The sequence below is a fragment of the Talpa occidentalis genome, unplaced genomic scaffold (assembly GCF_014898055.3).
Source record: "Talpa occidentalis isolate TD23 unplaced genomic scaffold, MPIMG_talOcc4v2.1 talOcc4.14, whole genome shotgun sequence".
Lineage (NCBI taxonomy): Eukaryota > Metazoa > Chordata > Mammalia > Eulipotyphla > Talpidae > Talpa > Talpa occidentalis.
This window is the reverse complement of record NW_023601433.1, coordinates 16486775-16514053: the sequence shown is the minus strand read 5'-3', so window position 1 is coordinate 16514053 and position 27279 is coordinate 16486775. Positions and strand designations below refer to the sequence as shown.

The window sequence follows — 27279 nt, the reverse complement described above, 5'->3', positions numbered from 1 at the left end:
TTTATAAATACTTCTTATTAAAATTATACAAGATGGTAGAAAAGTGACTTGAAACTCACCTAATGCTGTTCTTGCTGGTGTAGCATCTTTTTTGATCCAAAATGACACCCATGACAAAACCACAGTGAGGATGCAGGGGATGTATGTTTGAATAGTGAAATAGCCCATTCTTCTACTCAACTCAAAATATATAGTCATGACAACATAATCACCTGTAAAAAAATATTGCCCAAATTAAGAAAACCTACTTGGGTCAAAAATAATACAGGGAACTAATTCATAATGTGTTGTTAAATGAATGACTTGGATAAAAATTTAGAACTACAGAGCTCTCCTGCTGGCCTGTAACTATGCAAGTGTCTTTTCACAAACATTTTCCATTCACAGAGCAGCAGTGGCAGTTCTCCTGCCCACCTGTGACTTGCCAACCATGACCCAGTTACAGACCTGTAAACGTCTCCACACCCTGGAAGACTTAGCTACAGCCCTGTCAGGCTTTGGTATGTCATCAGTGCCATGCAGCGGCACAAAGGGACAGGGAGGAGTCTGCCTCACCTTTGTGTCAGAGAAGGCATACATACCTTGGTCCTGGCTGAGGACCCTGAAATGGCTCGGCAGCCCCTCTAGGAGTCCCGAGAGAATGATCAAACAATTACCCATGGCTGAGTCTTTGTGGGAGCACAGGAATCCAGTGAAGCAGTCACAGCACACTAGGGAGCATCCCCTCTGACATGGGGACCACATTCAAGGATGCTCATCTAGATGGTTACCCTTTTGCCCCAACATAAACACAGCATTGTGCCAGGTAGAAGCTTCTGGAAGGGTTTGTCTTTTTTTTTTTTTTCCAAACCTCTGGACCTGATCCTAGAATTGTAGATATTTGTATGTTTTTGGTGTTTTCTTTTAATTTCATGACCACTTTAGTGTCACACCCCCCTCCCATCCCCATCTGGTATTGGCAGATTTGTGGTTGCTTTCTACTTTTTTTCTTTTCACTGTTTTTTTTTTTTTTTTGCATTAAATTGTTTCCAGAAAGGAATGTGGTAAAAACATCTTTCTTCTCCCATATTGTGACATTTTATTTTTTTAAAGATTTATTTTTATTTATACAAGAACTGGGGTACAGGCCAGAGGCGCAGGAGGGTGAGAGGATTCACCAGAGACAGAATGGGGAGCAGAACAGGCAGACAGACTGAAAGCACTGCTGAGGAGAGCAGCGGGCGAGACAGGAGAGGTCTGCCATTCGATGTGGGCATCTCCCCGGTTGGCTGGGAATTGAATCCACTCTGCAGAGGCTGCGGACAGCTTCACAGCGCTGTGCTCAACCCACTGCATCATTGAAAGGCCCTATTATGACATTTTAAAAGGGGGACTCACATATGTGTTCTATTTAAATAGTTGACTTCATACCCATTCCTTCCCTTTTTTTATGATCACTGAAATAAAAATGTTTTGTATTTCATACTTAACAAAAATGTGTGATTTTTACTAAAATCAGTTTTTCCTTCATGTTTATAACCATGTTTGATCAAAATATTCAATTTTTAGAACAAGCAAATCTTAGGAAGTTTGATATATACTAATTCTGTACAAAAATTAATCTGTTGATAGGGTTGTCTGAAAATAAAGTGCTAGAACCTTTTGACTATTTACTTTATTAGGTCATTAAGCCCTGAAAATTAATTCAATATTTCAAACATATTATTTTTCTTTATGTTTCCCTATATAGTCCTTGCAGATTGATCCATTTAACCTACAGCCTCTTCCCTTTAGCACTGAATTTTTTTAGACATATCCCCCATTGGTTTTTAATCAGATGAAGAATCAGGACTATGGGTTGGACAGTAAATAAGGCATAACTTCTTGTTGCAGCTCCAAAATATACAGAATAGGGAAGTTGTTACTAATGTCTTTATTGTAAAAAGAGATACACACTGAATATCCCCCCCCTTTTATTTTTTGGACCCAGCAGAAAAATGAGGTTACAGGGAAAACCACTATTCCAGAATCTAGATTATCAAATATAGCTGCAGAGATACAGAATATGGAATGCCCTTACCTGGAGAAGAGGCTGCTGCATGCCATAAGCCAGTGGAAACATGAAATAGTAATTTTTACAAATTTCTTGGGCTCCCTATACACAAGCACAAGCACAAGAGTGAGAAGCTTCTGAGAACTGTAGACACGGGCACCATTCCTTCCTTGTGCCCACTAGGTGTTCACAAAAGAGGTCTGAGGAAGCTCTCAAAGTGACCACTGCAGGAGCAGGAGAGTGTCACTAGTTTACAACTTTCCCAGGCCCTCCTGCTAACAAAGGTTTGAAGGTCATTCTCTTCCCCTGCGAAGCCCTGCCATTGGTGCAACTGGGTACAAGATATGTGGGATTCCTGTACTATTTCTTACAACTATATTTTAATCAATTATCTTAAAATAAAAAGGGTAAACACCCCATAGATCAAAGAACAAATGTAAATTAGAAAGTATTTTTTAACAAAATGAAAATGATATTAAGACTGAATGAAAATGTCTTAGTGAAAATTATCAATGATTATGATTCATACTCTGTGCCCAATTTGATTAATTTGCCTAGTCCACCTGATTTTTATTATCTACGAGCCAGCTCTCACCCTCCCTTGAACTGACTCTTACTTTACAGTACTCTGTTGCTGTGACTTTGTAGCTAGTCCCTCGCTGCCTAACCTTGTTACTAGGCTACTGTGGATTAAAGTCTTTAAAATTAATGCCTTAGAAGCTTCACATGGGTGGGCAACACTCGTGGGTAATAAAACAAGGGTTGGTGTTTTCTCAATATACCATCACACGCTGTTCTTTTACGGGCAGCTGACTCCATTACGGTACATCAGAGACATAACTAAAATGAAAAATATCTCATCCCCAGGTATCCAAAGGTGCTTTCACACTACAAACAAGACAGAACTTGGGCACAGCTAGAAATGCCCGAGAGAACTGAGCTGGGATGTTTTATGACTATATTTTACTTGGTATAAAATCTGTTTAAATCTTGTGTCCTAAGGCTTTGGGATTTTTTACAGCTGAAGGAATCCCTTCAAATCCAGTGTCAGATGAACTGTCAGGAAGCCTAATTTAAATGGATTGCTGAGGAATGAATCTCTTTTAGTACAGAACTCATTACATCTGCAATGAAGGTTTAAAATGGTTTTGAGGAGACAGATTTCGAGGCTGTAAAAAGCATCTTCAAGGACTAGCCAGTGAGCATTCCACGACTCTCTGCTGTATTTCAGGACGATTTGTGGGACTTCGCACCAGAATATGTCTGTTCTTGGCTCCTCATCATGGCTCACGTCTGTGCTCCTTAGGGACAGACATGACAATATACTTGTACTGTCCCTTTCAATGTTTAGAAGCAGGCACTGGTTTTAATTTGAATGAGGCTACTTCCTCAAGCTAAGTCTAAGATCATCTGTTTTCAGTTCAATTTCCCTATGATAAGATTCTTAGGTTAATTTTTCTATAGCAAATACAGAGACCTGCAGATTATTCAAAATGAATATACAACAGTAATGAAACAGAGCTATAGGCGGAACTGTTTGGTGGAAGACTCTGGGTTCTTCACAGGCATGCACAACTGCAAGATGACTTAGGCTCAGGGAACAATGGGGTTTATTTAACAAACGGGGAAAAAAAGCTTCTGATGACACAAGTGGCCAGTCTCACCCTGATGGTGCCCACAGTGTCCAAAAGTCCTAAACAAAAGGTTGCTCATTCAAGACGGTGCTGGACTGTCAAGGAGGGCCTGGAGCTTGTGGGATACCAGCAAGCAGCAGGCCAGGATCCCACTCACCACAGCTGGAGGTGCTCACAGGCAGGGCTGCTGAGATGCTGCTGCAACAGCAGCCTGGGCCAGTCTGAAGGTTGGGATGGACAGCACTGGAGACTGAGCCAGACAGCACTGGACACTGGGCCAGACAGCAATAGAGGTAGCAGCACTGAGAGGTGGTGCTGGGTGATCAACAGCTCTCAAAAGGCCCGGACACAGGGCCAGTCACTTGACAACAGTGCTGGGTAGCAATGGCCAGTAGTGCTGGTCACCTGGTCACCAAAGGCAGTGTGAGTTGTTGGCCCACATCAACAACAAACAGCTCTTTGGGACATTAGGTCCACGGTCTTTGGTGCTCCTTTCAGGCAGCGTCAGAGGCAGGGCCCGAGGCAGGTGCAGGCAGCCCAATCTCTGCCAAGTTTTTTGGCTTCTCTTCTTTCTGTGGAGGTCAGCTCCTGGATGCTGCTTCTTTCTTCTTTCTTCTGAGGCCAGGAACAGAGAGAGAAAATCAGTCTCCTCTTTCCTTGGAGGCCAGGAACAGCAACTTCCTCGGCAACAGAGTGAATCCCAAGCTGGTGCCTGCCCTGCCTTCTCTCCTCTTTCCATGGTTCCCCCACCCATAAGTCAATTGGCCCTTTTTCAATCCTCTGGCTGATTGGACCATTTACCACTCTGCTCATAGGTCACACCTGACTGGCCCATTCCATGATCCAGGCACCAAATCCGCAGGCCTCTCTACTGCCTGCAGCTGGGGGGAGCCACAGCACTGGCGCTGGCCCAGTGGAGCCCCAAACTCCTCCTAGCAGCCCTGAACCAGGCGCCACTGCTGCTGCCTTCACAGAGGCCCTCTGCCTGCAGCCTGAGCCGCAGTGGGGCCACTGGTGCAGGTGGTAAATGCCTGCTGCCCACTGCCCCTTGCTCTGCCCACAAGCAGCTTTTGGGGCCAGGCACCAGTCTTGACCACACAAGCTGCAGGTCCCCGGTTTCGGTAATATTATGAATGCAGATGATTAGGCCGTGATGCTGAACTCCGCAGATTTTGCACGCCACTAACCTGTTATAACAAGTGAACATATCCTAAAACAAAAATAAATGAGATGATGGAAAAGGCTGAGCAGATGTTTAGGCTTTCAAGATGACAGACAGGACCCAACAGATGTCTCCAGAAAAGGCAGCTTATGGAGGTGGGGATTTAAGGAGATCTTTCATTTAGCACATTTACGTTTATGCTTAGTGTTTATGTTATGTCTGTGCTGGATGTCTGCACAGTTCTATCCCTTGTCCCTCCTCTCCCCCACACTGACCTCACGGAGGCTGATGACTGTTTTTCTCCAGCTCCCGGGTGGGTGAGCGACCAAATGATCACCGGTGGAGAGGCAGCTGGCTGAGTGGCCAGTGGGAGGAACCAGGGCATTTCTTCCTTTCCCTCTTGTCTTGGGCTTTGTCTCAGGCGCAGGGAGCTCACTGCTGTCCTAATGTTATCAAGGTTCCTCTGAACTGGACCTCTAGTTACACTCCCTTTGTTTCATGCATCTGCAGGCACAAGCCTTCCATCCTTACTAACCTTGGATAGTCTCACATCTCATTCATCTTCTCTGTCTTCAGTCTCTTGTCTGACCAATTTCCTGCATTCAACTTCCTCTCATCTTGTCCTGGCCATTCCCTGGCCAGTTCTAAGTAGCAGGTATAGAAGGGATACTTCTCACATGGAGCTTGCTTCTCCAAGAACCCTAATATGGTGGACACTGCATATCATCTTTGGTGTATTTCAGCATGAAATTCACAATCTGTATCGAACTTCTTCAATCAAGATATAAAACTTAATGCTCACTACTTATCAAATATTGTCAGAGCCTTACTGCTTCTTACTAAGAAATAAAACTTCCTTAAAAATAATAGCCTTATATCAAAATGGGGTTAGTTTCTGAAAATAATTTATTTAGATTCGAGTTGAAACTTTTTTTAGTTGAGTGTGCTTCTTGTCAAGACTAGGTTGTTTATAATCAGTAATTTATCTCTGGAGTTAAAGCCACAATAAGGAAGAATTTCAGTGAAAAACTGGCACTAGGAAGCCAATTTTCCCTGTGGCCCACATCTTATTTTCTATGACTCCTGGGGAATTTTCTATTTAAGATCAATTAGTGCTTAAAACAGAAATAAGTAACGACTTCATCAAATCTAGCTTTTCAACAATTAGTCTACATGTTTGTATCAAAATAAATCTGGAAAATTCTAAGAATTGTCATAATGAATAATTAGGAATATGAAAAAAGTGTATATCTCAAGTCATTGGGAGTTATTCATCTTGGAGTGGTGAAAACATTATGCTTTTCACCTGGTTTGTTTGAGAGAAAATTTCCTAATGGAATGATACCACTTTTCTAAATTATAGTCAAAGGCTCGGCTATATCTCAAAAGGTGATATTTGTCACATGAATCAGTGGACAAAACATGTGGATGGAGTTGTGGAAATGGACAGCGACTGTCATGGAAACGACAGAGCTGCCGACTTTCTGTTTCGGCACACACTTCCAAGGGAAAAGTGTGTGATTGGGCCCAGCTTTCTCCAAAACAACAGTCAAGTCCAGAAGACAACAGAACAATTATTCTCACCTAACTCACCTAACTTTTATTAAATGCATTTTTGCCTGTTCAAAATGACTGTATTTTTTATAATATAATTTATAGATTGTTTTAAAATTTTTACTTATTTTTAAAATTTTCTTACATTGCTGTAGGTCCTATAGGTCTCCCATAGACATGTCATCCATGAACCATTACCATGCTCCACTGTGTTCTTCCCCCCACTTTTTTGACTCCCCTTCTCCCTCCCCTTGCTGTATGCCTCCAAACTATGGCCAGCTTGCTAGTTTTGACTTTTTTTTTTAAGATTTATTTATTTATTATTTATACAAGCACTGGGTACAGTCAGAAGCGCAGGAGGGCCCAGTGGCGCAGCGGTTGAGCGCTGGGTTGCGAAGCTGCCCGCGGCCTCTGCGGCACCGGTTCAATCCCCGGCTGCTCCCCGGCCACTGGAGGAGGGTCCCACATGGCGTGCAGACCTCTCCTGCCGCCCGCTGCTCCCCTCAGCAGTGTACTTCTGTCCTTCTGCCTGCTCTGCTCCCCGCTCTGGCTCTGGTGAATTCTCTCGCCCTCCCGCGCTTCTGACTGTACCCAGTGCATGTATAAACAAAAAAACAAACAAACAAACATAAATAAATAAATAAAGCATGCCTCTAAAAAAAAAAAAAGAAGCACAGGAGGGTGAGAGAATTCACCAGAGCCAGAGTGGGGAGCAGAGCAGGCAGACTGACCGAAGTACACTGCTGAGGGGAGCAGCGGGCGGCAGGAGAGGTCTGCGCGCCATGTGGGATCCTCCTCTGGTGGCCGGGAAGCAGCCGGGGATCGAACCAGTGCTGCAGAGGCTGTGGGCAGCTTCGCAACCCAGCGCACAACCGCTGCGCCACCGGGGAGGCCCAGTTTTGACTTTTTTTTTGCTTTTTTTATATTCCACATATAAGTGAGACCATCTGATGTTTATCTTTTTCCTCCTAACTTATTTTTTATTTTAATTTATTTTTCACATCATTGTTCATTTTTAAACAATGTTTGCTTCCCCCCACCCCCTCAGGTGTAGACCCACAGAATTTGCTTCCCCAATGCACCTGTGCACCATCACCTCAGTCCCCTGTGCTCCTCCCTCCCTCCCTCTGATCCCGCTCCCTCCTCCTCCCCTGCAGGATATCTCTGGTTTATAATTGTCTGTTTTTGTTCTGTTGTGTTTTATACTGTTATTATTTTTTTACACTGATGTGTCTGACTTATTTTGGCTAGCATAATCCCTTCCAGTTCCATCCATGTTGCTGCAAATGGTATGAATTTATCTTTTTTGATCATTGAGTAATATTCCATTGTATAAATATACCACAATTTTTTTCTATTCCCCATACAATTGCAACCCCCTGATTTTGACCCCAATTCCTCCTTTCCCCACTGCCCCCAAAGTGTGTCTCTGGTTCATAGTTGTTTGTTGATTTGGGGTTTTTTCTTTCTTACACTGATTATTTTTCCTGGCCCCTTATTTAGATTTTCTAGATTCCTGTTATGAGTGAGACCATCCGGTATTTTTCTTTTTCTTTCTGGCTTATTTCACTGAGCATGATCCCTCCCAGCTCCATCCATGCTGCTGCAAATTGCATGTGTCCATCTTTTTTGGTTGCTGAATAATATTCCATTGTGTATATGTACCACATCTTCTTGATCCAGACATCTACTTTTGGGCATTTGGGTTGTTTCCAAAGCTTAGCAATATATTGCAAATTGTGCTGCTATAAACATAGGGGTGCAGGTGCTATTTGGAATTAATGTTTCTGTGTCCTTTGGGTAAATACCTAGGAGTGGAATTGCTGGATCATATGGAAGCTTTATCTTTAGTAGGTTGAGGAATCTCCACACAGCTTTCCATAGTGTATACCACAATTTTTTGAGCCATTCATCTACTTTGGGGGCATTTGGGTTGTTTCCTTATCTTGGCTACTATAAATAATGCTGCAATAAATAGGAGTGCAGGTTTCCTTTCAAATTGATATTTTTGTGTCCTTCGGCTATTTTTTCCCATTGTTGTATTATTCAAATAGCTATTCTAATTTAGGAAAACACATTTCTTTATATAAAACAAGCAATATTATTCCATTGAATCCAAGTATTATTATGAAGTTTCATCTGTTCCCTAGAAAACATTCTAGCTTTCTGTACAATGAAATTGGCATACAGAAAAAGAAATCCTGTACTAGCGAGGAACTGGCAGCGACCACAACTGAAATGTCTACTCCAGTCTTATTCCTCAGCCCACTAACTAGGCCCATGCTGTCAACTGGTGCTGAGAAGATTCTCCTTGGGCATAAGCTTAACCACCTTAAGATGTTATAGGAGCCAAGAGCATTAATTTCTCACCATCCTCAGATCCTTTTGAAGTAAGACTTAAATCAAGACCAAAGCATTTTTTTTACTCCTTTTATCTGACTTTATTACAAAGAAATAAAAAGCTACCGCAATGGGTCCTATCCTTTTACTTATGACATATTTGGGGAGCTATGATGAATTGTAAGCCAAGGGTGCATTCTTAATTCCTCATTATAACTGTGGGTTTGATGATTTCTTTTTTAAAAAGAGATTTTGTTGTAAATCCAACATAATTGGTTCTGAAAAATGGGCAAGTCATTACACTGTAGAATTCTAGGTAAAGTCTAGGCCTCTAGAGTTTATTTACTGACAAAACAAAAAATTTAAAATTATCTGCATACACTTACCCCAGTAGATTTGATAGCAAGGCTTTTATAAACAAAACAAACAAAAAGTCATATCCAATATTAATAAAAGAATTCATGGAGAAAGAAATAAATGTAATGTTGGTATATAGGGTAGTGGAGGAAAGAAATTTAGATGTTTGCAAAATGTCAACATGGTTCACACATTTGAGATTAAAAAACAGAATAATTTCTAAATGTTCTTATAATTAAGACTGTCAAAGTATACTTTATCTGAGGCTGTGTGACTTCTTGAATCATGTTCTTTATTCCCTAGGAAGAATAAGCAGATGACCACACTTTTTGCAGGCACTAGGAGTGACCAGGACATTGGTGACATGGGCCACAGGAGAAGCCAAGCCTGAGTCACCCTGAATCGACTGGGCTGGGAAGCACCCATCGAGACCATCAGGGCACCTGGGCAGCAGAGTGGGCCAGGCAGCTGGAAAACTACTGAAATTCTGTTTTAAGTGTATAGTATCCTGATAAGTTAAATACATCTCCTCCTGTTTAGAGCAAATCAGAAGGAAAAGTGCACTAAGTCCTGAGGAGCACGACCTTGACCTAACAACTCATTAATGGCCATGGAGACAGGTATAGGGGTGAGGCAAGGCCTGGGTGAAGAGAAACAGGCATGTGTTTTAGGGAAAGAGCTGGAAGTGGTGCTGCAGCAACATTCTTATTCTTTTCTCTCAATGAGTTGTGGAGAGCAGAGTGGGTAAGGGAACAATATCCAAAGAACCATTATCATCCAGGAAACACTGAAGTGTCTGTTCAATGACAACCAGTAGAAAAGAAAAATAAGAAAAGTATCCTTGTACAAAGAGATAATCCTGCCCAGGTTATCTAATTGATGACCCACTATGCTAATTAACACCTCTTAATGTCAATGTACTGGTTTAAGAATTCAGATCAAGTGATTGAAGCAGTCATGAAATCAAATGATGTAAAATTTGATCCATGCCAGGGAATATTCCAATGAAGCTTATCCCAACAGTGGAGTAGAGAAAATAAGATGTTTTGAAGACCCAGAGTTAGCTAAGGAAGAAAGCTAACTCTTTGTAGCAGTGATGTCATGGAGACCCTTATGACATAAAAAAAGAGGGTTCAGCTTCAGCTTTGGCATGTGTTGGGTGCACTGCTGAAGGCCAGGCCTTCAATCTTTCTGAGATTCGATTCTCATCTCTTAATAAAGACATTGGCATACGTCCTACCTTTTTCAAGCACACAATGAGAATCCAATAAAACCCTAAATGGTAATGTACAAATACCAGTGTAACATATACCATAGTCCCTCCTTATCTAAGCTTTTGTTTTCCAAGAATTCATGATGTGTGGTCAACCACACTCTGAGAATATTGAAACCAGGCCAGGCTGGTCCCAACACATACAAACCCAACATATACAAGGTTAATCTGTACAATTGAACTAAGCCTCAGGCCATGGTGCATCCTCTGGACATACATTAACCTACCTCTTTGCAGACCAAAGAATGCAGAACTATAGGATAAGGACCAATTTGTTTTTCAGGAAACGAGCAAGCTGAACACAGTTGATGATGCCCAGGGCCCTAGTCCTAGGTCACAGTACCCAAAAGTCTGCAAATCCACAATAATGCCAAGCATATACCCCTTTCCTCTCCAGAAACCAAAGGCATCCCTGACCCTCTCTCCAAACAACTCCCACAGCGCTCTTGTTTTCTGCATTCACCCTCCCTATAAAAAGCCTGTAGCCCTTGATCAAGGTGATGAGTTTGAGGATGGCCCCCACCATTCTGGCTGGCACCTTCCAGACATGAAATTCCCTACTTCCAATATTTGGCATTCACTGCTGTGCACTGAGGATGCAAACCAGCTGCCAATGGCAACAGTATTACATGCAATATGACATTTAGAGAGGGAGAGCACATTCACCTAACTCTTAGTAGGGTATATTATTAAAATTGTTCTACTTTATTATTAGGCATTGTTGTTAATGTCTTACTTGCCTAATTTATAAATTTGACTTTATCAGAGGTATTCATGTAAAGGGAAACACATAATGTATAAATACACCATAAACAGAATTTAGTGCTATTTATTTAATACAGTTTCAGGCATCTGCCAGGTGTCTTAGAACATTTTCCCCACAAATAAAGAGGAGACTATTGTAATTTATTCAGGTCCTAGAGAAAGATGATTTTGCTTTACAGGAATAATTAATTAAATATGATTATCAGTTGTAATCTGTATCACAGAATTTCAATTTTCTAAGGAATGAGCAGTTCATTTGACCACACAGTAGTTTTTCCACATTTCCTCTTTGAATTAGAGAATGACTCATAGTAGGTTTGAAAGACTTTTTTCACCTACTCTTGTGAACAAAGGCTATTGCTATTTTTAAAATTCCTACTCTAAAAGCCAGACTGATTTATTACTCAGATTGTACTCAGACAAACATGACAAGAAGCCAAGAAGAAAATACTTTGCATTTCTTCGACAGGAGCTATTTTAAACATACATTCCTATTGCATTCAAAATGTGAATCTCACTATAGTTAGTTAAAACATGTGTCACTGATTAAAATGCTAGCAGTTGATTTCATGGACTATTTATTAATAAAGCCGATGTGTAAATCTTGCAATATTCCCTCCCAGAAAGTATGCTAAAACGGTAATAATAGACAGGCTTTATATACAATTTATCTATCCATCCATCCACCCTTCCACCCACCCACCTATCTGGATGGCAATTCTGTACAGATGTTAGTTCACTTAAATTTACAACAGTCATGTAGAGGAGATGACAATTTTCTTATAGTTTATGAGAGAATTGTGTGGCTGGATCACAGAAGTTTCCCAAGGCCAGATAGCAGGTAAGTGCATTCAACCCTGACTCTTAAACCCTGGCTCTCTCTTCTCTCTCTTCACTGTTGGAAAACACATGTACATATAAAATATTATCTAGCATATAAGCTACCTATCAAATATTTACATAAAACATCACATAGAGGGCCTCCCCGGTGGCGCAGCGGTTGAGCGCTGGGTTGTGAAGCTGCCCACAGCCTCTACAGCGCCGGTTCGATCCCCAGCTGCTCCCGGCCACATGGCCCACAGAGGGAGGGTCCCACGTGGCTCGCAGACCTCTCCTGCCTCCCACTGCTCCCCTCAGCAGTGTACTTCGGTCCTTCTGCCTGCTCTGCTCCCTGCTCTCACCCTCCTGTGCTTCTGACTGTACCCAGTGCTTGTATAAATAAATAATCTTTAAAAAAAAAAAAAAAAACATCACATAGAGAATAATTTTTTTTGACTTTGGAGAATTACCTCCAGAAGTTGCTACACTTAAAAGCTCAACTAAACTTCAAAAATATCAGTTATTCATATCAAGCTGTGTGGTTTTTGCCATTGTCATGGAGAGGCGCTCTTTCTCACGGTTGCTTTGTCTATAAAAACTTTAATCTCTAAGGGAACCTATTGAGGACTTTGTAATAAAGCTAGCACCAGGAGAAAGCTACTAGAACAGCTAACTTTGGGCCCCAGGCTTCAACTTGATCTCCTCTTTTGATGTGAGGGGGCTTTTGCAAGGACTGCCTCTATTATAAAGTATATTCTAAGCATGTTCTGAGCATGCCCTAAGCTTGTTGTAAGGGAATATCTTACATTTCTGGTCCCATCTCAGAAAGCTTTCTGTAGATGCCTTGACACTTAGGACAAGAAGTGCAATGTGTCCTGTCCGAGTGTTTTTAGACAACTGGGTGCAAATTCAAATGGTCATCAAGGGTAACCTTGATGTGGCAAAGAAAATGGATCAGCATGCAAATATTTTAAAGGGGGAAGCAGCAGCTTCCTATAGAGATCACAAAAGAAATCTCTCTTTGTCTCATCGTATTCGCCTTTGGCCTGAAAAAGCATCACAATTTCACCTTTATTTTTTGGTTATCAAACTCTCAGTTTCTTTTCACATTTTTGAATTCCACTGACTTTGATCACCACGACTTCTGATGAAAAGTCAGGCATTGCTGCTAATTTTACTTCCTTGAAAGTAATATGTCTGTTTTCTCTAGATGCTTAAAGACTTTCTGCCTTTTTGATCTTTATCAGTTCAGTGATTTCCTTTGTATCCATCCTTGGGAGTTCACCAGTGTGTGATATCCTGAGTGTGTGATATCCTGAGTGTGTGAACTTCCTGAGTGTGCGATATCATGTTTTTCATCTAGCCACAATAATTTTAAGACATTGCGTCCTCAGTTACTGCTTCTAACTCCTTTTCTATGGCCTCCACTTGTGGGATCCCAATGACACTAAAATTAAAATTTTTTTCTTTACCCATTATACTTAACGTCAGAAACTAATATCTGATCCCACATAGTTATCGAATTAACTTTCTCATTATTTTTTCTTTCTACCTTTTCTTCAGTTTTGATATTTCTATGCATCAATTTTACAATTATCTGGTCACATTTTCTCCTTTGTAATTTCTTATTAAATCTCTTGTATTTGTATTAAAATTACTGATTTTTCTATTAAAATTTTCATTTGAGGGTTTTTCTTTTTATAAATTCTTGTTCTCTGGTGTAATTGTCTATATTTTCTTTTATCACGTTCTCCTTTCCTTTATTCTGTCAAATAATTAGTTATTTCCATACTGAAATACCTTTTGGATAACTCTAGTATCTCAATCACCTGTGGGGTCTGTTTTCCAGCTTCTGATATTTTTTCTTGGGGTTTTGTTCATTTGGCAATAGCACATATTTTACACAGAAATTTGCATGTAAAATTTTATTATCCCTCAAAGAGAGTCCATCATTTTCTTTTTTGGCTAATATGTTTGTAACTTACTTTAATCCAACCAAGAAAAGGGGTAACTCAAGGCTGAGTAGTATTTTGACAGATATTTTCTAGTCTGTTTCACAGTTGTTCTAGAGATAACCCTCCAGCCTAACTGAGCACATGGTATCTTCACCATGGCTCCTCCTGGTGCATCCTCAGGGATAATCCTTGTCTTCCCAACACTGACCTGACAGGTTCTGCTAAATAAAAATAGCAAGAAAGAACACATATATGTACTCTTTATATAAATTATATAAGTTAATATATATTATATGCAATAATAATATATGCAATATATATGCAATAATAATATAATATATTATATTATATATAATATGCAATATATTATATAGATGATATATATAATATATCTCATATATATGATATCATATATATATATGTGTGTGTGTGTGTGTGTGTGTGTATATATATATATATATATATATATATATTCTCTATATAAAATCTGCCACTGGTTCCTGGCACAGAGTTCCTAAAACCCCTGTAATCCCTAAGTGGTAACAACACTATTCTAATATTTGGTCTTTGATCTCTCCCTGACATGGGGCTCTTAAAATCCTTGTAAATCCCAAAATGATAAGGGCATCTTTGTTCTATTGGGGTGACACTGGGTGGGCTTCTGGATGGTTTGTGGATGGGGATAGGCCACCAGAAAGACTTAGTCATTGTTAGAAAATTGAAAATTTCAGCTCCACCCCTCATCTCCAGAGACAGAAGAGGGAGTAGACATGGAGTAACAACTGATTGGCTCCATAAAACACGAAGGGTATGTGAAGCTGAGAGCTTCCAGGTCAGTGAACACATCACACACTGGGAGGATTGTGCACCCAAACTCCACAGTTCAGTACCTACCTATGTCTCCCAGTGGATTTTTATCCTGTCCACTGGTTTTCTTAGTTTATATCAGTGAGACAGATGTTGTGCTGAGAATCACTCAATATGATTAGAAGCAGAACTTTATGATCATGAATCCCTACTTCTCTTTTTTAAAATAACCTTTTATTCTACAACAGTTTTAGATTTACAGAAAAATTGTGAATACATGATTCCCATAATCCCTACATCCATTTCCCCCCTATTTTAGCATATTATTTTTAATTTAATTTTATTATTTTTTTTAAAGATTTATTTATTTATGCATACAAGAACTGGGGTACAGGCCAGAGGTGTGGGTGATGAGAGGATTCACCAGAGAAAGCAGGGAGCAGAATAGGCGGATCTACTGAAATACACAGCTGAGGGGAGCAGCGGTCCAGACAGGAGAGGTCTGCTGCCCCATGTGGGCTTCTCCCTGCCCCGGGATCAAAGTCATGCTGCAGTGGCTGGCAATAGCTTGATAGTGCTGTCTTTAACCCCTTCACCACCTGGGAGATTCCTATTTTAGCATATTATATAGGTGGGGTCTATTTGTTACAATCAGTGAGTCAATATTGATACATTATTATAGTGACGTCTATACTTTATTTAGAATTTCTTATGATCCCCCCCATCAGGTTCTGTATTGATATTAAGTGGTTGTGACAGTTTTTCAGTGTTCTCTTATTTGTGATAACCTTCACAGTTCTGAAGAGGGCTGGTAAAGCATTTTGCAGAATACCCCTCAATTGTGATTTACCTGTTTATCCCATAATTAGATTGAGATTATGCGATTTTGTAAGGCAGACACTAGAGGTAAGTATCATTTTCATCACATCATATCAAGGGTTATTTTCACCCACATTATATGACTCTTGATGCTGATCCTGATCTCCTGGCTAAAGTAGTGTTTGTCAGATGTCTGCTCTCTAAAATTACTCCTTTTCCTTCCTACTTATACTGTGCTCTTTGGAAAGAAGCTATTCCATACTTCAGAAGGAGTTATGCTCCAGCACCTTGGGATCACAATAGAAACATAAATTATATGGAATTCTTACATGCAGGGAATTTGTTAATTTTTACCTATTTAATTAATCAATGCCCCCCCTTTTTTAAGGGGAGAGCATGAGTGCAGTCCTCTACTATCATAAATTATGCAATCGAATTTCCCACATTTGGGGAAATTGCCAGGGTCAGCACATCCAGAGTTTAATGATAAGCCTCGCCCTGGGAAAACCACCTTGGAGATCATGCCAGATGATGAGCCCTGGGCTGCTCACTTATAGTACACAACTGTGTTTCATGAATATTCATTAATCAGTTTTAACTCTTGCCACCTAAATTCAAGCTGGATGTGGCCAGAAAAACACACACAGGGGAACACAATGCAGTGTGCAGGCACAGCACGATCCCATCTTTGCAGGCTCCAGCGACCACTCTTGTCTCACATTACTTTGATTCCACAACAAGGCTGAGCGTGGATATATGGGAAATAATCTGTTATCCCTGCTGTACCTTCCTGAAAGCCTTAATTGTGACCAGAGGTTTAAGTTTTCTTGCTGCATATTAATCAATAATTTATTTCAATGGAGACTCACTGATATTTATTTTGCTCTTGGCTTCTAATTCAATACTACTTTATTTTGTTGCCAAATTTTTCAGTTTTGACAATCATTACATCATTTTGTAGGCTCCTATGTCCCTTTGGCATATTGGCATATCCCCCTCAGTCTATGTGTGTGTGTATATTATAGCATTTTTCTTTTTGGCATGACGAAAGGCTCCAGGCTCATCTTGTACAATATATTTTCCACCCCAGACCTATGATCAGCTACTTCTCTAGAGAGCTCTAGTTACTTTGACTGGAGAACTGAATGGCATGAGAAACCAAGAGCTGGGCACTGGGCTGCTCATTTATACTGAGGTGTCTATACTTCTTGGCATTATCAGCTGACAGAGCAAGAAAATACGTCTATACACTAACCCACTCATGCATACATAGTGATACCTATTTTGCTTTATTTTTTTCATTGATAAAAATTATTGAAAACCCAAGCCAAAGTTGTTTCCACTGAACTATTTCTAATAATTCCAAAATACATTCTTTGAATTCCCTGCAGGTTTTTCCCAGTGAAGATAATAATATACATTTTCAAATTATCAGAATAAAAATCTAGTAGATGTATTTCTTGTTAGAATTGGAAGGACATATATACATACATTTATATACACATAATATTAATACACATTAATCCTATAAAGCAGGGTCAGTCAAATTAAAGAGGTCATCAAGGGTTATACCCCAAGAACATCAGGGCTACAGAGATGACTATGTTCATGGCTAAAGCAATGGTCACACAAATTCTGTGATGATGAGGTGAGACAGAAATGAAGACAATCTACCTCAAAGTACCTGGTTTGGCAGTGCACCTAAAGACTGGATGCTGGGTCTCACAATATGAGGTCTTTCCATTTTACAAATCAGTTCCATAGTAGAATTATTTATATTTGTTAAAAGACATGGAATAATAACATCCATCCTCTTCAGACATCACAATGATTTGTGAGAACCAGTTAGACATCCTGCTGTAAATGCCTTAATCTTCTTGAAGAAAGGGATTATGTAAGTACATATTATTACCATCATCCTTTTGAGTTAGAAGAATAAAAACAAGGACTAAGTTTATCTATAAAAAGGCATTTTTCTAAGAGGGATCTTCTAAAATGCCATCAGAACACTGTGGGTGACCCTCCACATTGCAAAATTCCAGCCACACTTAGCACACAATTGTGTTTCATGAATATTCATTAATCAGTTTTAACTCTTGCCACCTAAATTCAAGCTGGATGTGGCCAGAAAAACACACACAGGGGAACACAATGCAGTGTGCAGGCACAGCATGATTCCATCTTTGCAGGCTCCAGCGACTACTCTCTTGTCTCACATTATTTTGATTCCACAACAAGGCTGAGCATGGATATATGGGAAATAATCTGTTATCCCTGCTGTACCTTCCTGAAAGCCTTAATTGTGACCAGAGGTTTAAGTTTTCTCTCTGCAAACTGGGCTTTGGATAAATGGACAAATGACTGTCTACAATACAGAGGTTTTACTTACTTAAAAAGTAAATCAACAAGGCAAAATTGGACATCTGGTATTCTAGTCGAGGTCAACCAGCTCATGGTGTTAAATCTGAGGTCACCATGAACTTTATAGACCTTTGGGGAAGGAATTTTACTCACAGTCTACAGCTAGCAGCCAGAATGGTCTTGTACAATGGAAGATTCCAGGAATATCCCTGGGACTAGAGGTAAAGTCCATTAGTGGGATCCCCTTCAAACAAAGTGATGCAGTAAAACAGGACAGGTCTCTCTTCCTGCCCCATCAGATAAGCATTCCTATCTGTTGCATTGAACACATTTGTCTTCTTGCAGTTTGCAGTTTAAGGAAAAGGAAGGACATCCCTAAGAGGATAATAAAGATGTTAAACATCAGGTGTTTACAAAGCAAGCTGGCACCTATCCGGAATCTCCATTCGCCTGCATCAAAGGACATGCCCACCCTTGCCTGTCCCCCATTTTGCTCCTTTATATAAATACCCCTGCCCTCTGCCAAAGAGCAGGATGGTGGTCTTTCAGACATGAGTCTGCTGCCCTCCTCAGTTTGTCAACAAATTAAACTACTTTCCTTCTCCTCAAAATCTGTTTCCTTCTATTGGCTGAGGGAAACCGAGGCTGGCGATTGGTATCTTAAGGACTGTGCTGGCTAAAGCAATCAGGAGAGGGATGCAGTCTCAGGCAAATGTTATTCTGAAAGCTGCCTATTCTAGGTCTGGTCTTATGGGCCTCACCCTAGGGGAGCCCCTGGCCATCAGGACCCAGCCACTATGATTCTACCACAAAAGCATGAATATCATCTTGTTGAGACCTCACTTGACAAATGATAGATCAGCCTACTGGGCTTGCAGTCATACCTGCCATTGAAGAAAGTTAATGAGAATTTCCCTCCAGAATGTTTACAGCCAATTTCATGGTTCCTGCTAAAATATGCCCAAGCCTGTTTCACCAATGTGTTCACATATTGCCCTGACATTCCTTGCTTCTGGTATATGTCCCACCCCCCAGGACCATCACTTACTAGACTTGCTCTTTAACTGATGGAAAGCCTTTCAAAATATATTCCTTTCTCTTCCCATTGCCTCTTCCTGACTCAACTCTCATGATTTCTTGCCTAGACATAAACATTCCTCCTAAGTGAACTATTTAACTCAGATCTTTTGCTAACCAGTTTATTCATGAGAACATTACTTTGAGCCAAGTACAGTCTAGCCATTTATTATAATTAGTTAACAGCATAGAAACCCCTCCATGGAATATGACCCAAAGCCATAAACATAATAAATACATCAATTATATGATAGATTAGATCCTCCAGTGAATGCTGAGAGTGCTAATAGGGTTGCCAGGGTAAGATGCAAAGAGAAGATGATCTCTGAACATAGATTTTTATAAATATAAAGGACTTAGTTCTGCAAAACCCCTAAGAAGGTATCTAGGCAAAGAGCAGCCACATGGTGAGAATGTGCTAAGGGAGCTGTGGGTGAGATGCCATTAGGGGCTGGACCACATAGGGCTTTAGGCTACTGGAAACACTCTGGCATTCATTTGTTTTAAGAAAAAAAAAGAGGTGGTTGTGAAAGGGTTTTGAGCAGAGTAATTTTGATTCAATAACTAAGAATCACTTTTTGATGGAATACGGTGGTGAAGGCTAGAACCCAAGGAATAAATTCAAGGCTAATGATGGCGATGCAGACCAGGATCATGGCAGTGAATCCAAAAGGAAGAATTAGAATATTTTGGAGATGAAGACAATGACATTTTCTAAAATGTTGAGTGTGGTGATAAGAGAAGGGATCAGGCCCAAGGGGGAGTACATATAGGTACCAATAGAGCCCTCTGTGCTTCCTGAGGAATGGAGAGTTGGGGGAGGGAGAAAAGGGTAGAGGAGGGAGACAGATGGGGTATGGGCACAGGTGGTTTGGTGGAGGTGAAAAATGGAGAGGTCCAAAAGGTCCAAAAGGTCATTTCCAAGAATATGTCAAGTCCCAAAGACCCAGGATCATAGCAGTGAATCCAAAAGGAAGAATCAGAATATTTTAGAGATGAAGACAATGGCATTTTCTAAAATGTTGAATGTGATGATAAGAGAAAGGACGAGGCTCAAGGGGGAGTAAATATAGGTAGCAACAGAGCCCCCTGTGCTTCCTGAGGAATGGAGAGTGGAGATGGAGGTCTAAAACTAAAATTGAGGGGAACAGGAGCAGTGGGGAAAAATCCAAGAGAAGAGTGTCCTGGGAGTCAAGGGAAAAGAGAAGAAATGATGGAGAGAGAAGGGTTAACCAAGTGGAGCAGTGGGCTTCTTGCCCAGAGCTGATAGGAACTCAAGAGAATAGAAGTGGAGACACTGGAGCCGGGGGTCTTGAATTCTTTAGAAGCGTTTGGTGCAAAGAGCACAAGGAGTTCAGGAGCTCGTGGAGGAAGCAGGGTCTGAACAACATTTTATTGGTCACCTTCTGTAGAACCTTCAAGGCCATTTTTTACCCTTTTCTTCAGGCATTATGACCAAGAGGCTGAGCTGTCTGGATCAAATCAGGTACATTCCCTGAGTCCCAGCTGATAAGTTTGGCTACTGGGAAGGAGAAATGGATTCTGTGAGGAGAGGGGCCTCAGGGCATTTATTCGCAGGCTTTCTTATCTCACTGCTGCTGTGGTTAACCTGCATACTTTGGCTAAAACAACACCTGCTGTCAGGTAGCCTCCTTCCTGTGCCTGTTTCTGTAGATTCTGGTAATCTCTTGCTTTTTGCCTCTTCGGCCACATTCTAGTAACCTCTTGCTTCTTGCCTCTTCGACATTTAAACGCTAGACGAATGGAAGTTTCCATGCCACTAACCCAATGCAACATGCCTGGATTAGTTTCCTATTGCTGTAATAACAAATGACCACAAATTCAGTGGTTGAAAGCAGTGCAAAATTATCTTATAGTCCTTTAGTTTAAAAGTTTAGCAAGTATCTCACTTGATGAAAATCAGGGTGTCAGTATGGCTTTGCTCCTTTTGAAAGGCTCTAGTATTTATTGCCTTGCTCTTTCCAGCTTTTAAAGCTCCCCATGTTCCTTGGCTGCAGGATCCCTTCCACTGTCTTCACAGTTGCATATCGTGCCTCTGCATTTCCTCTATAGACATGTCTCCTCTTCCTCTTCTCCTGCCTCTTCCACCTTGGATCTGAAGGTCAGCTGAATGGCAACCTTCATTCCATTCACAATCTCAATTCCCCTTTACCATGTAACGTGACATTCAATTCCCGGGGTTAGGATATGGGCATTTGGGGGTCGTTTGTCTGATGATCGCAATGTCGTATTACAATATGTCATCAGAGCTACCAGCAGGATTGTAAATAGTTCCTTCCCTTATCAACCTCTCAGTTACCCCATTTGTTGCCTGCTGGAGATCTACTGAAACCATCTCTCTTTTTACATTCTTTTTTATTTTTTAATAATTTTTTATTCTTTTTATGTATTTTTTACATTGTTGTTCATTTTTTTTTTTTTTTAAAGATTTATTTATTTATTTATTTATGCAAGCACTGGGTACAGTCAGAAGCGCGGGAGGGTGAGAGAATTCACCAGAGCCAGAGCGGGGAGCAGAGCAGGCAGAAGGACCGAAGGACACTGCTGAGGGGAGCAGTGGGCGGCAGGAGAGGTCTGCGCGCCATGTGGGACCCTCCTTTGGTGGCCGGGGAGCAGCCGGGGATCGAACCGGCGCTGCCGAGGCTGCGGACAGCTTCGCAACCCAGCGCTCAACCGCTGCGCCACCGGGGAGGCCCACATTGTTGTTCATTTTTAAACAATGTTTACTTTTTCCCCCCACCCTCTCAGACTGAGTCCCCATAGAATTTCCTTCCCCAATGCACCTGTGCACCATCACCTCAGTCCCCTGTGCTCCTCACTCCCTCTGATCCCTCTCCCTCCTCCTCCCCTGCAGGATGGCTATGTTTTATAATTTTCTGTTTCTGAAACCATCGTTTTTGTTTTTTTTTTTTAAGGCAAGGGAAATGACAGTCTGTTTTTAAGTTGATGGTAGACAATTTAGCAAAGACTAAAAAATATGGTATAAGAGTGAGGGAGTTGTGCTGGAGCGTTTCCTGGTGTGGGAAGAAGGAGCAGGACTAGAACACATAAGCTCAGCAACAGGAGCTCATTAATCTCTCATGTCTATGGTCAAAGTCCAAGTGAAATCACCCCATAACTCTTTATGTTCATCTAGACTGGCAAATAATCAAAAAAAGCATCAAGCAGATTGAAAGAGAAAAAGTCATAGAGAAGTTTAACAATAACATGTGCACTTCCTGTGAACTTGGGGGAGACCCAGGATGACTGAGTAGCTCACTCATGTGGCTTTAGACTATCTTAAGCAGCAGAGCTAAAATAGAGAGGTCGGGGGAAGAAAGAGTGAGTTCCAGTTAGGTGCTTTTTGGAAAACAAAGGAATACAGATCATGTCTCTTCTTTAGCAAAGAGACAAGACTAGGTCTTCCTGGGAGAGGCCCTTGCAGGAGAAGTCTGCAGATAAATGTCAAAGCAACTTCCACCAGCCTTCAAACCTCCACTGATGAAAGATACCTCTTGCCAAAGACAAATTTTGGGGTGGCAGATTTTTGCTCTCCTATACTGCTATGGTTTTCTAGTCAATCTCAAAATTCCTTGTGGTCAGTAAATGTTTTTGTGCTTTTTTCCCACAATAACACCAAATACAATAATTACTCATTATTACCTCCCTCCATTTACCACTCTCTGTACTAGTAATTTATTAAAGTTAATTTCAAAACTCTGGAGACGTTGTATTATACTTACCTTTGCATTTCCTTTCATTTACTCTTATCCAACAGGAACACCAGGAAAGGAAAAGCAGTAGCCTCAACATTGGGCATTTAAACACTAGACTAATGCTCTGGTTAAGTTCCTTTGGACTTTCTTACACCCCAAAGGTCTACTGGTATAATTCAACCTCTCATGGAGTAGAATTACATTATTAATGTAGGTGATTCGTAAATGGGTAAAAGCCACCACAAAATATTTCTATTCATGCTTCCTCCACAATTTGATTCTTATTGTGTATGTGGGAAGGTGTAGAACTCTCACCATTAGTATGCTCGTTTATAAAAATCAATATCAAGTAATCCCAGTTAGGTGTACAGATATAATGAGATAGTCCTATTTTCATAATATAAGGCAATTCTAATCACCCCATTCACATCCCAACTGAAGCACTTTTTAAATTATAACAATTTCACTTTTGAATCAATTGTTTTCCCTCAAATGTTACTGAGTTATTATGGTTGCCCTAATACAATTAGTTAAAACATACACATGAAGGAAGTCTACATTAATAGTCTTACAGATTAGGAGAAAGAAAATCAGATTATTTTTTTGAGAGCTATACTTCTTTAACTCCTACCTGCAGATGTTGTCACAATTTCTGTGGTATTTCTGAGGCCCATGAAGTCAAACTGATAAAGCCGCCATGATTTCTGATCAGCAGCCTCAACTGAATTTTTTCGCCATCTATAAATCATTTCTTCTTTGGGGTAGCCATCTAAAAATATAGAACCAATATTAACATTTTTAGGCTGATAAAACATTAAAGTCCAAATTATCATTCTAATCACTTAACAAAAGTTAAAATTTTAGGCATTATTCTCCAATTTTCCTCAAATACACTGAACCTCTAAAATTAATGAACAGAAGTCCCCCTAACCCAGAGGCTTCTTGCAGCAGGTCCTCACCCATCAAGATCTCCCCAGCCACAAGCCTGGCCAAGCTCATCATGGACATAGCACACAGTGTGGATGTTGTCTTTATTTCTTTACTCTTAGAGAGCCCTTGCTATAGTTGACCTTCAAAGAGTGGAGGCACTAGTCAGAGGGTCAGTAGTTTCAGAGCCTGAGCTCTGCCTGGGCCACACCCATCACACCTTCTACCATGGCCCAGAGCTTAGTCCATCCAGATCTCAGGACAAACAGATTTAATAAGGCAGTCATTCCAGGACTTGTGAGGAATGGCAGTCTATGTTTCTCTGACATCAGTTTCCAGTTCTGATCATTGAACTTTGACTTTTCCCAGAAACCAGTTACCATCCTGTTAATTACTCCAGGAAGCAAGATGTTCTCATGTTTCTGCTACCCCGTGCCGGCAACATGTGTAGAGCCAAGTGTCACAGACAGGGGCTGTGCTCACTCTATCTGGTGCTGTTAGCAGTACCCTAAGTCCAAACCGGAGGCTGACCTAATGCTTGTGTCTAAACCCCTGCCTCCCCTCAGCTGAACAGAACTTGGACACCGTTGACTCTGGGCTGAAGCTCTTTGACCTGATCAGAGGGCTGACCTGGTACACTGACTTCTGTGCACACTGACTGGTCTACTCCATGGGGCATGTTCTACAAAAGAGCAACTCTAGATTCCATGTTGTCACCAAATACAGGACAACTCTTCGCTGACTCCTACAGAGTCTGATTGAAGAAGTAGGAGAAACATGCTCCACCTTGATGAGTTATCCTGAATAAAAAAGGACTGCATTGACTCACACAAATTCATATTAGCACATTAATAAAGTGACTGAAAATTGCTAACTAAACAGATCATTTTGCAAACCTCTTATAGACAATGACTTCTCAATCATTTTCCCTGTTTGCCCATCATTGCCAGCATGGCTCCTTCATGCAAAGACTGAAATAGAGCACAATGTGCCTTTTGCTTTCTGACAGTGGATCATTCCATGAAATTATTGTCAAATCTCAGGGATACTTGCTTTCTCATAACTTGACATTGTTGCTCTCGATGCTCTTAAGCTCAGCTCCATAAACCAATATCCTGGGAAAGCCTGTTCTGTAAACTCCAGAAAAGGATGGAGTGAGCACCCTTCTGCACCCCATTTTAGCCAGGATTCCCCTGAATTTCCTTGCAATTGTTGTTCTTCTATGGACTCTGTCCACCCAGACCTCCTTCTGGGTGTATTGTTGCTAAATAAATTTTGCTTTGCCTAGATGTAGCTTTGAATTCTTTCACAGCCATAGTCAAGGACCAAGGAGCCCCCAAACCCAGAAACAATAGCAACCCCAAATGACTAGCAGATTACATTATACAGTACTTAGTAGCATTCCAGGTCATAGTAATTTCTCCGTTAATGTTAACCATAGCTTTTCTTGTGGTGCCAAAAAATATAAAATTACCTCCCTTACTCAAAGTACTGGGTTGAAAGATTTTCCCTCTTTGGGCTGGGCTCTCTGGCAGGCTGTCCTTTGTGAGTTTCTAGCCCTTGGCTGCTACGGAAGGGAAGGGGGGGGGCTCACTGATTAGCATCTGTGCCATGTCAACATGGTTGGCCTTGAAGGACCCCCTTCTTCACCCCCATCTGGGTTACTCTTCTTCCTGTTCTTTCAGCTTCAGATAAAGCAGGTCAAGAGGCAGCAGCTTTAGAGAAGAATTACACTCTGCAAAGCCTTTTGTCTGTGAAAAGTGGTATTTGTTTTGAATGATGAGAGTTAAGTGATAGCTTCCTTGTCTTTTGCGTTTGACCTACTTTGCTTAGTGTTTAGAGGGAAAGAGGACAGCATTGATTTAAAAGATGCAACATGAAGCTGTCTCCAAATTTATTTTTATTTCTGTGAAAGAAAAAATAAATTCCGCTGTGGTAATTGTGATCAATTTCTTGTCTGTGATTGTTAAACTGCTCAAGTATAATAATACTTTTCCTGATGCTATGGAAAAATGATATTTTCTTGATGTTAATGTCACACAAATACCCCACAGCTTGGGTGCAGCTTCAGGCATCAATGACAAATTTACCACCATTAGCAGAGGAGGTCACAGCGATTAAGAGCTATTGTAGGTTTATTGGACATTGTACAGACTTCTGAATATTATAGGATTTACAGCTGGGTCACAAAACCCTCTCTCTATTGTTTAGAAACTGTGCCAGCTTCTTCTTTAAAATTTTGAATTCAGAGATTTCTCAACTCAATGATGTTGAACATTATAAGGACTCTTGAATTGCAGTGTGTAGGTTACTGCTGAATCACAATATGTTGCTTGCCTGGTTTGTAGATAGTAGGCACACCATTCAACCTCTTCTGGCATTATCTTTTTAAAGGGGGTGGGGTAATCTATACCACTGCTTTTAAAACACTGGGTCTTTAGAATCCACTTGTGAGATCATGTCTGACAGTTTTAAATGAGATACATAGAATATATGAGAGGCATAGATATTTACATACATCTGAAGGCATCATACACAATCCCAGTAAAATTTTTTGTGTTATTTCCAGTATATACAGATGTGTCCTAATTCTGGAATGAAAAATATCTTTCCCAGAGATTGGGTTGAAAGTTTGAAAGCCACCATCTAGAGGTGAATTTACAACTTCAGTACTTTCAGGAGCACAGGGAATAAATGAAAATTGCCATGGGGTGAGCTGGAATGAGGCAGGCAAAGAATTCAAATGCATATTTTTTCAAGGAAGATATATGTATGGCCAATAAACACACAAATTAGTCGCTAGGGACATACATATCAAAATTGCAATGAGCTACCTCTTCACATCCACTAGGATGGTTATAAAAAAATTCAAAGAAAATAGCAAGTCTTTGAGAGGATATGGAAAAGCTGGAACGTTTACACACTGTTGGTGGAATGTAAAATGTGAAGGTCATTTTGGAAAGCAGTTCCTCAATATGTCAAACATACACACCACTTTTAGGGGTGTACCCAAGAGGAAGGAAAAAAAACACATTCACACCAAACGTGAACACAAGATTTCATAGCATCAAGTCATTAGCCAAAATGTGGGAACAACCAAACTGTACCAACTGGTGAAGGGACAGACATAGCCACTTCATCCTGATTCATTTGTATGAAACACGCACAACAGGCAAATCTAGAGAGGTAGAGAGTAGATCTGTGGTTCCCGTGGGTGAAGTAGAGGGGGTCTAGAGAGTGACTGTGTAGTGGGTACAGGATTTCATTTTGGGGTGAAGATGCTACAAAATTAGATAGTGATGATGGTCATGCATTTCTGTGAATTCACTAAACACACTGAATTGGTAAATTTTATGGTAGGCAAAATACATCTCAATATGTGGTTATTTAAAAAAAAATTCTGGAATACCATAAAAGTACAGAAGTAACCCCAAGATGAAACTGTCCCCTTTGCTTAATGGCAAATTATCAGCTGCTTGTGAGGGATGTGAACAAATCTCAATCTGGTGTGCCTAATGGTGATGTTAAAATCCATCCCACTTGCCCTGAGGAGGGGCAAAAGAGGGAGGTTTGAGTGATGCAAGGAACACCTAGCTTTTTGGGAGCATGCATTTGCTATCAGCTATTACTCCAACCTTTTCACCTCACTTTCCTCTACATAGTTCTAAAGAGCAAAGTCGT

General features: G+C 40.8%; 1 protein-coding gene and 1 pseudogene across 1 annotated transcript in view; both read right to left on the bottom strand.

Moving 5' to 3' along the window:
* GABRG3 (gamma-aminobutyric acid type A receptor subunit gamma3) overlaps positions 1-27279 on the bottom strand; it is a 422587-nt gene that overhangs the window by 8206 nt on the left and 387102 nt on the right. Inside the window, exons 6-7 of the mRNA XM_054694802.1 lie at positions 23303-23440; positions 60-212 (exon numbers count right to left, since the gene is read on the bottom strand). Of these exons, the coding sequence (XP_054550777.1) occupies positions 60-212; positions 23303-23440 (291 nt within the window). The remainder of the gene's footprint in view (positions 1-59; positions 213-23302; positions 23441-27279) is intronic.
* LOC119245390 (U1 spliceosomal RNA) lies at positions 15903-16053 on the bottom strand (annotated as a pseudogene).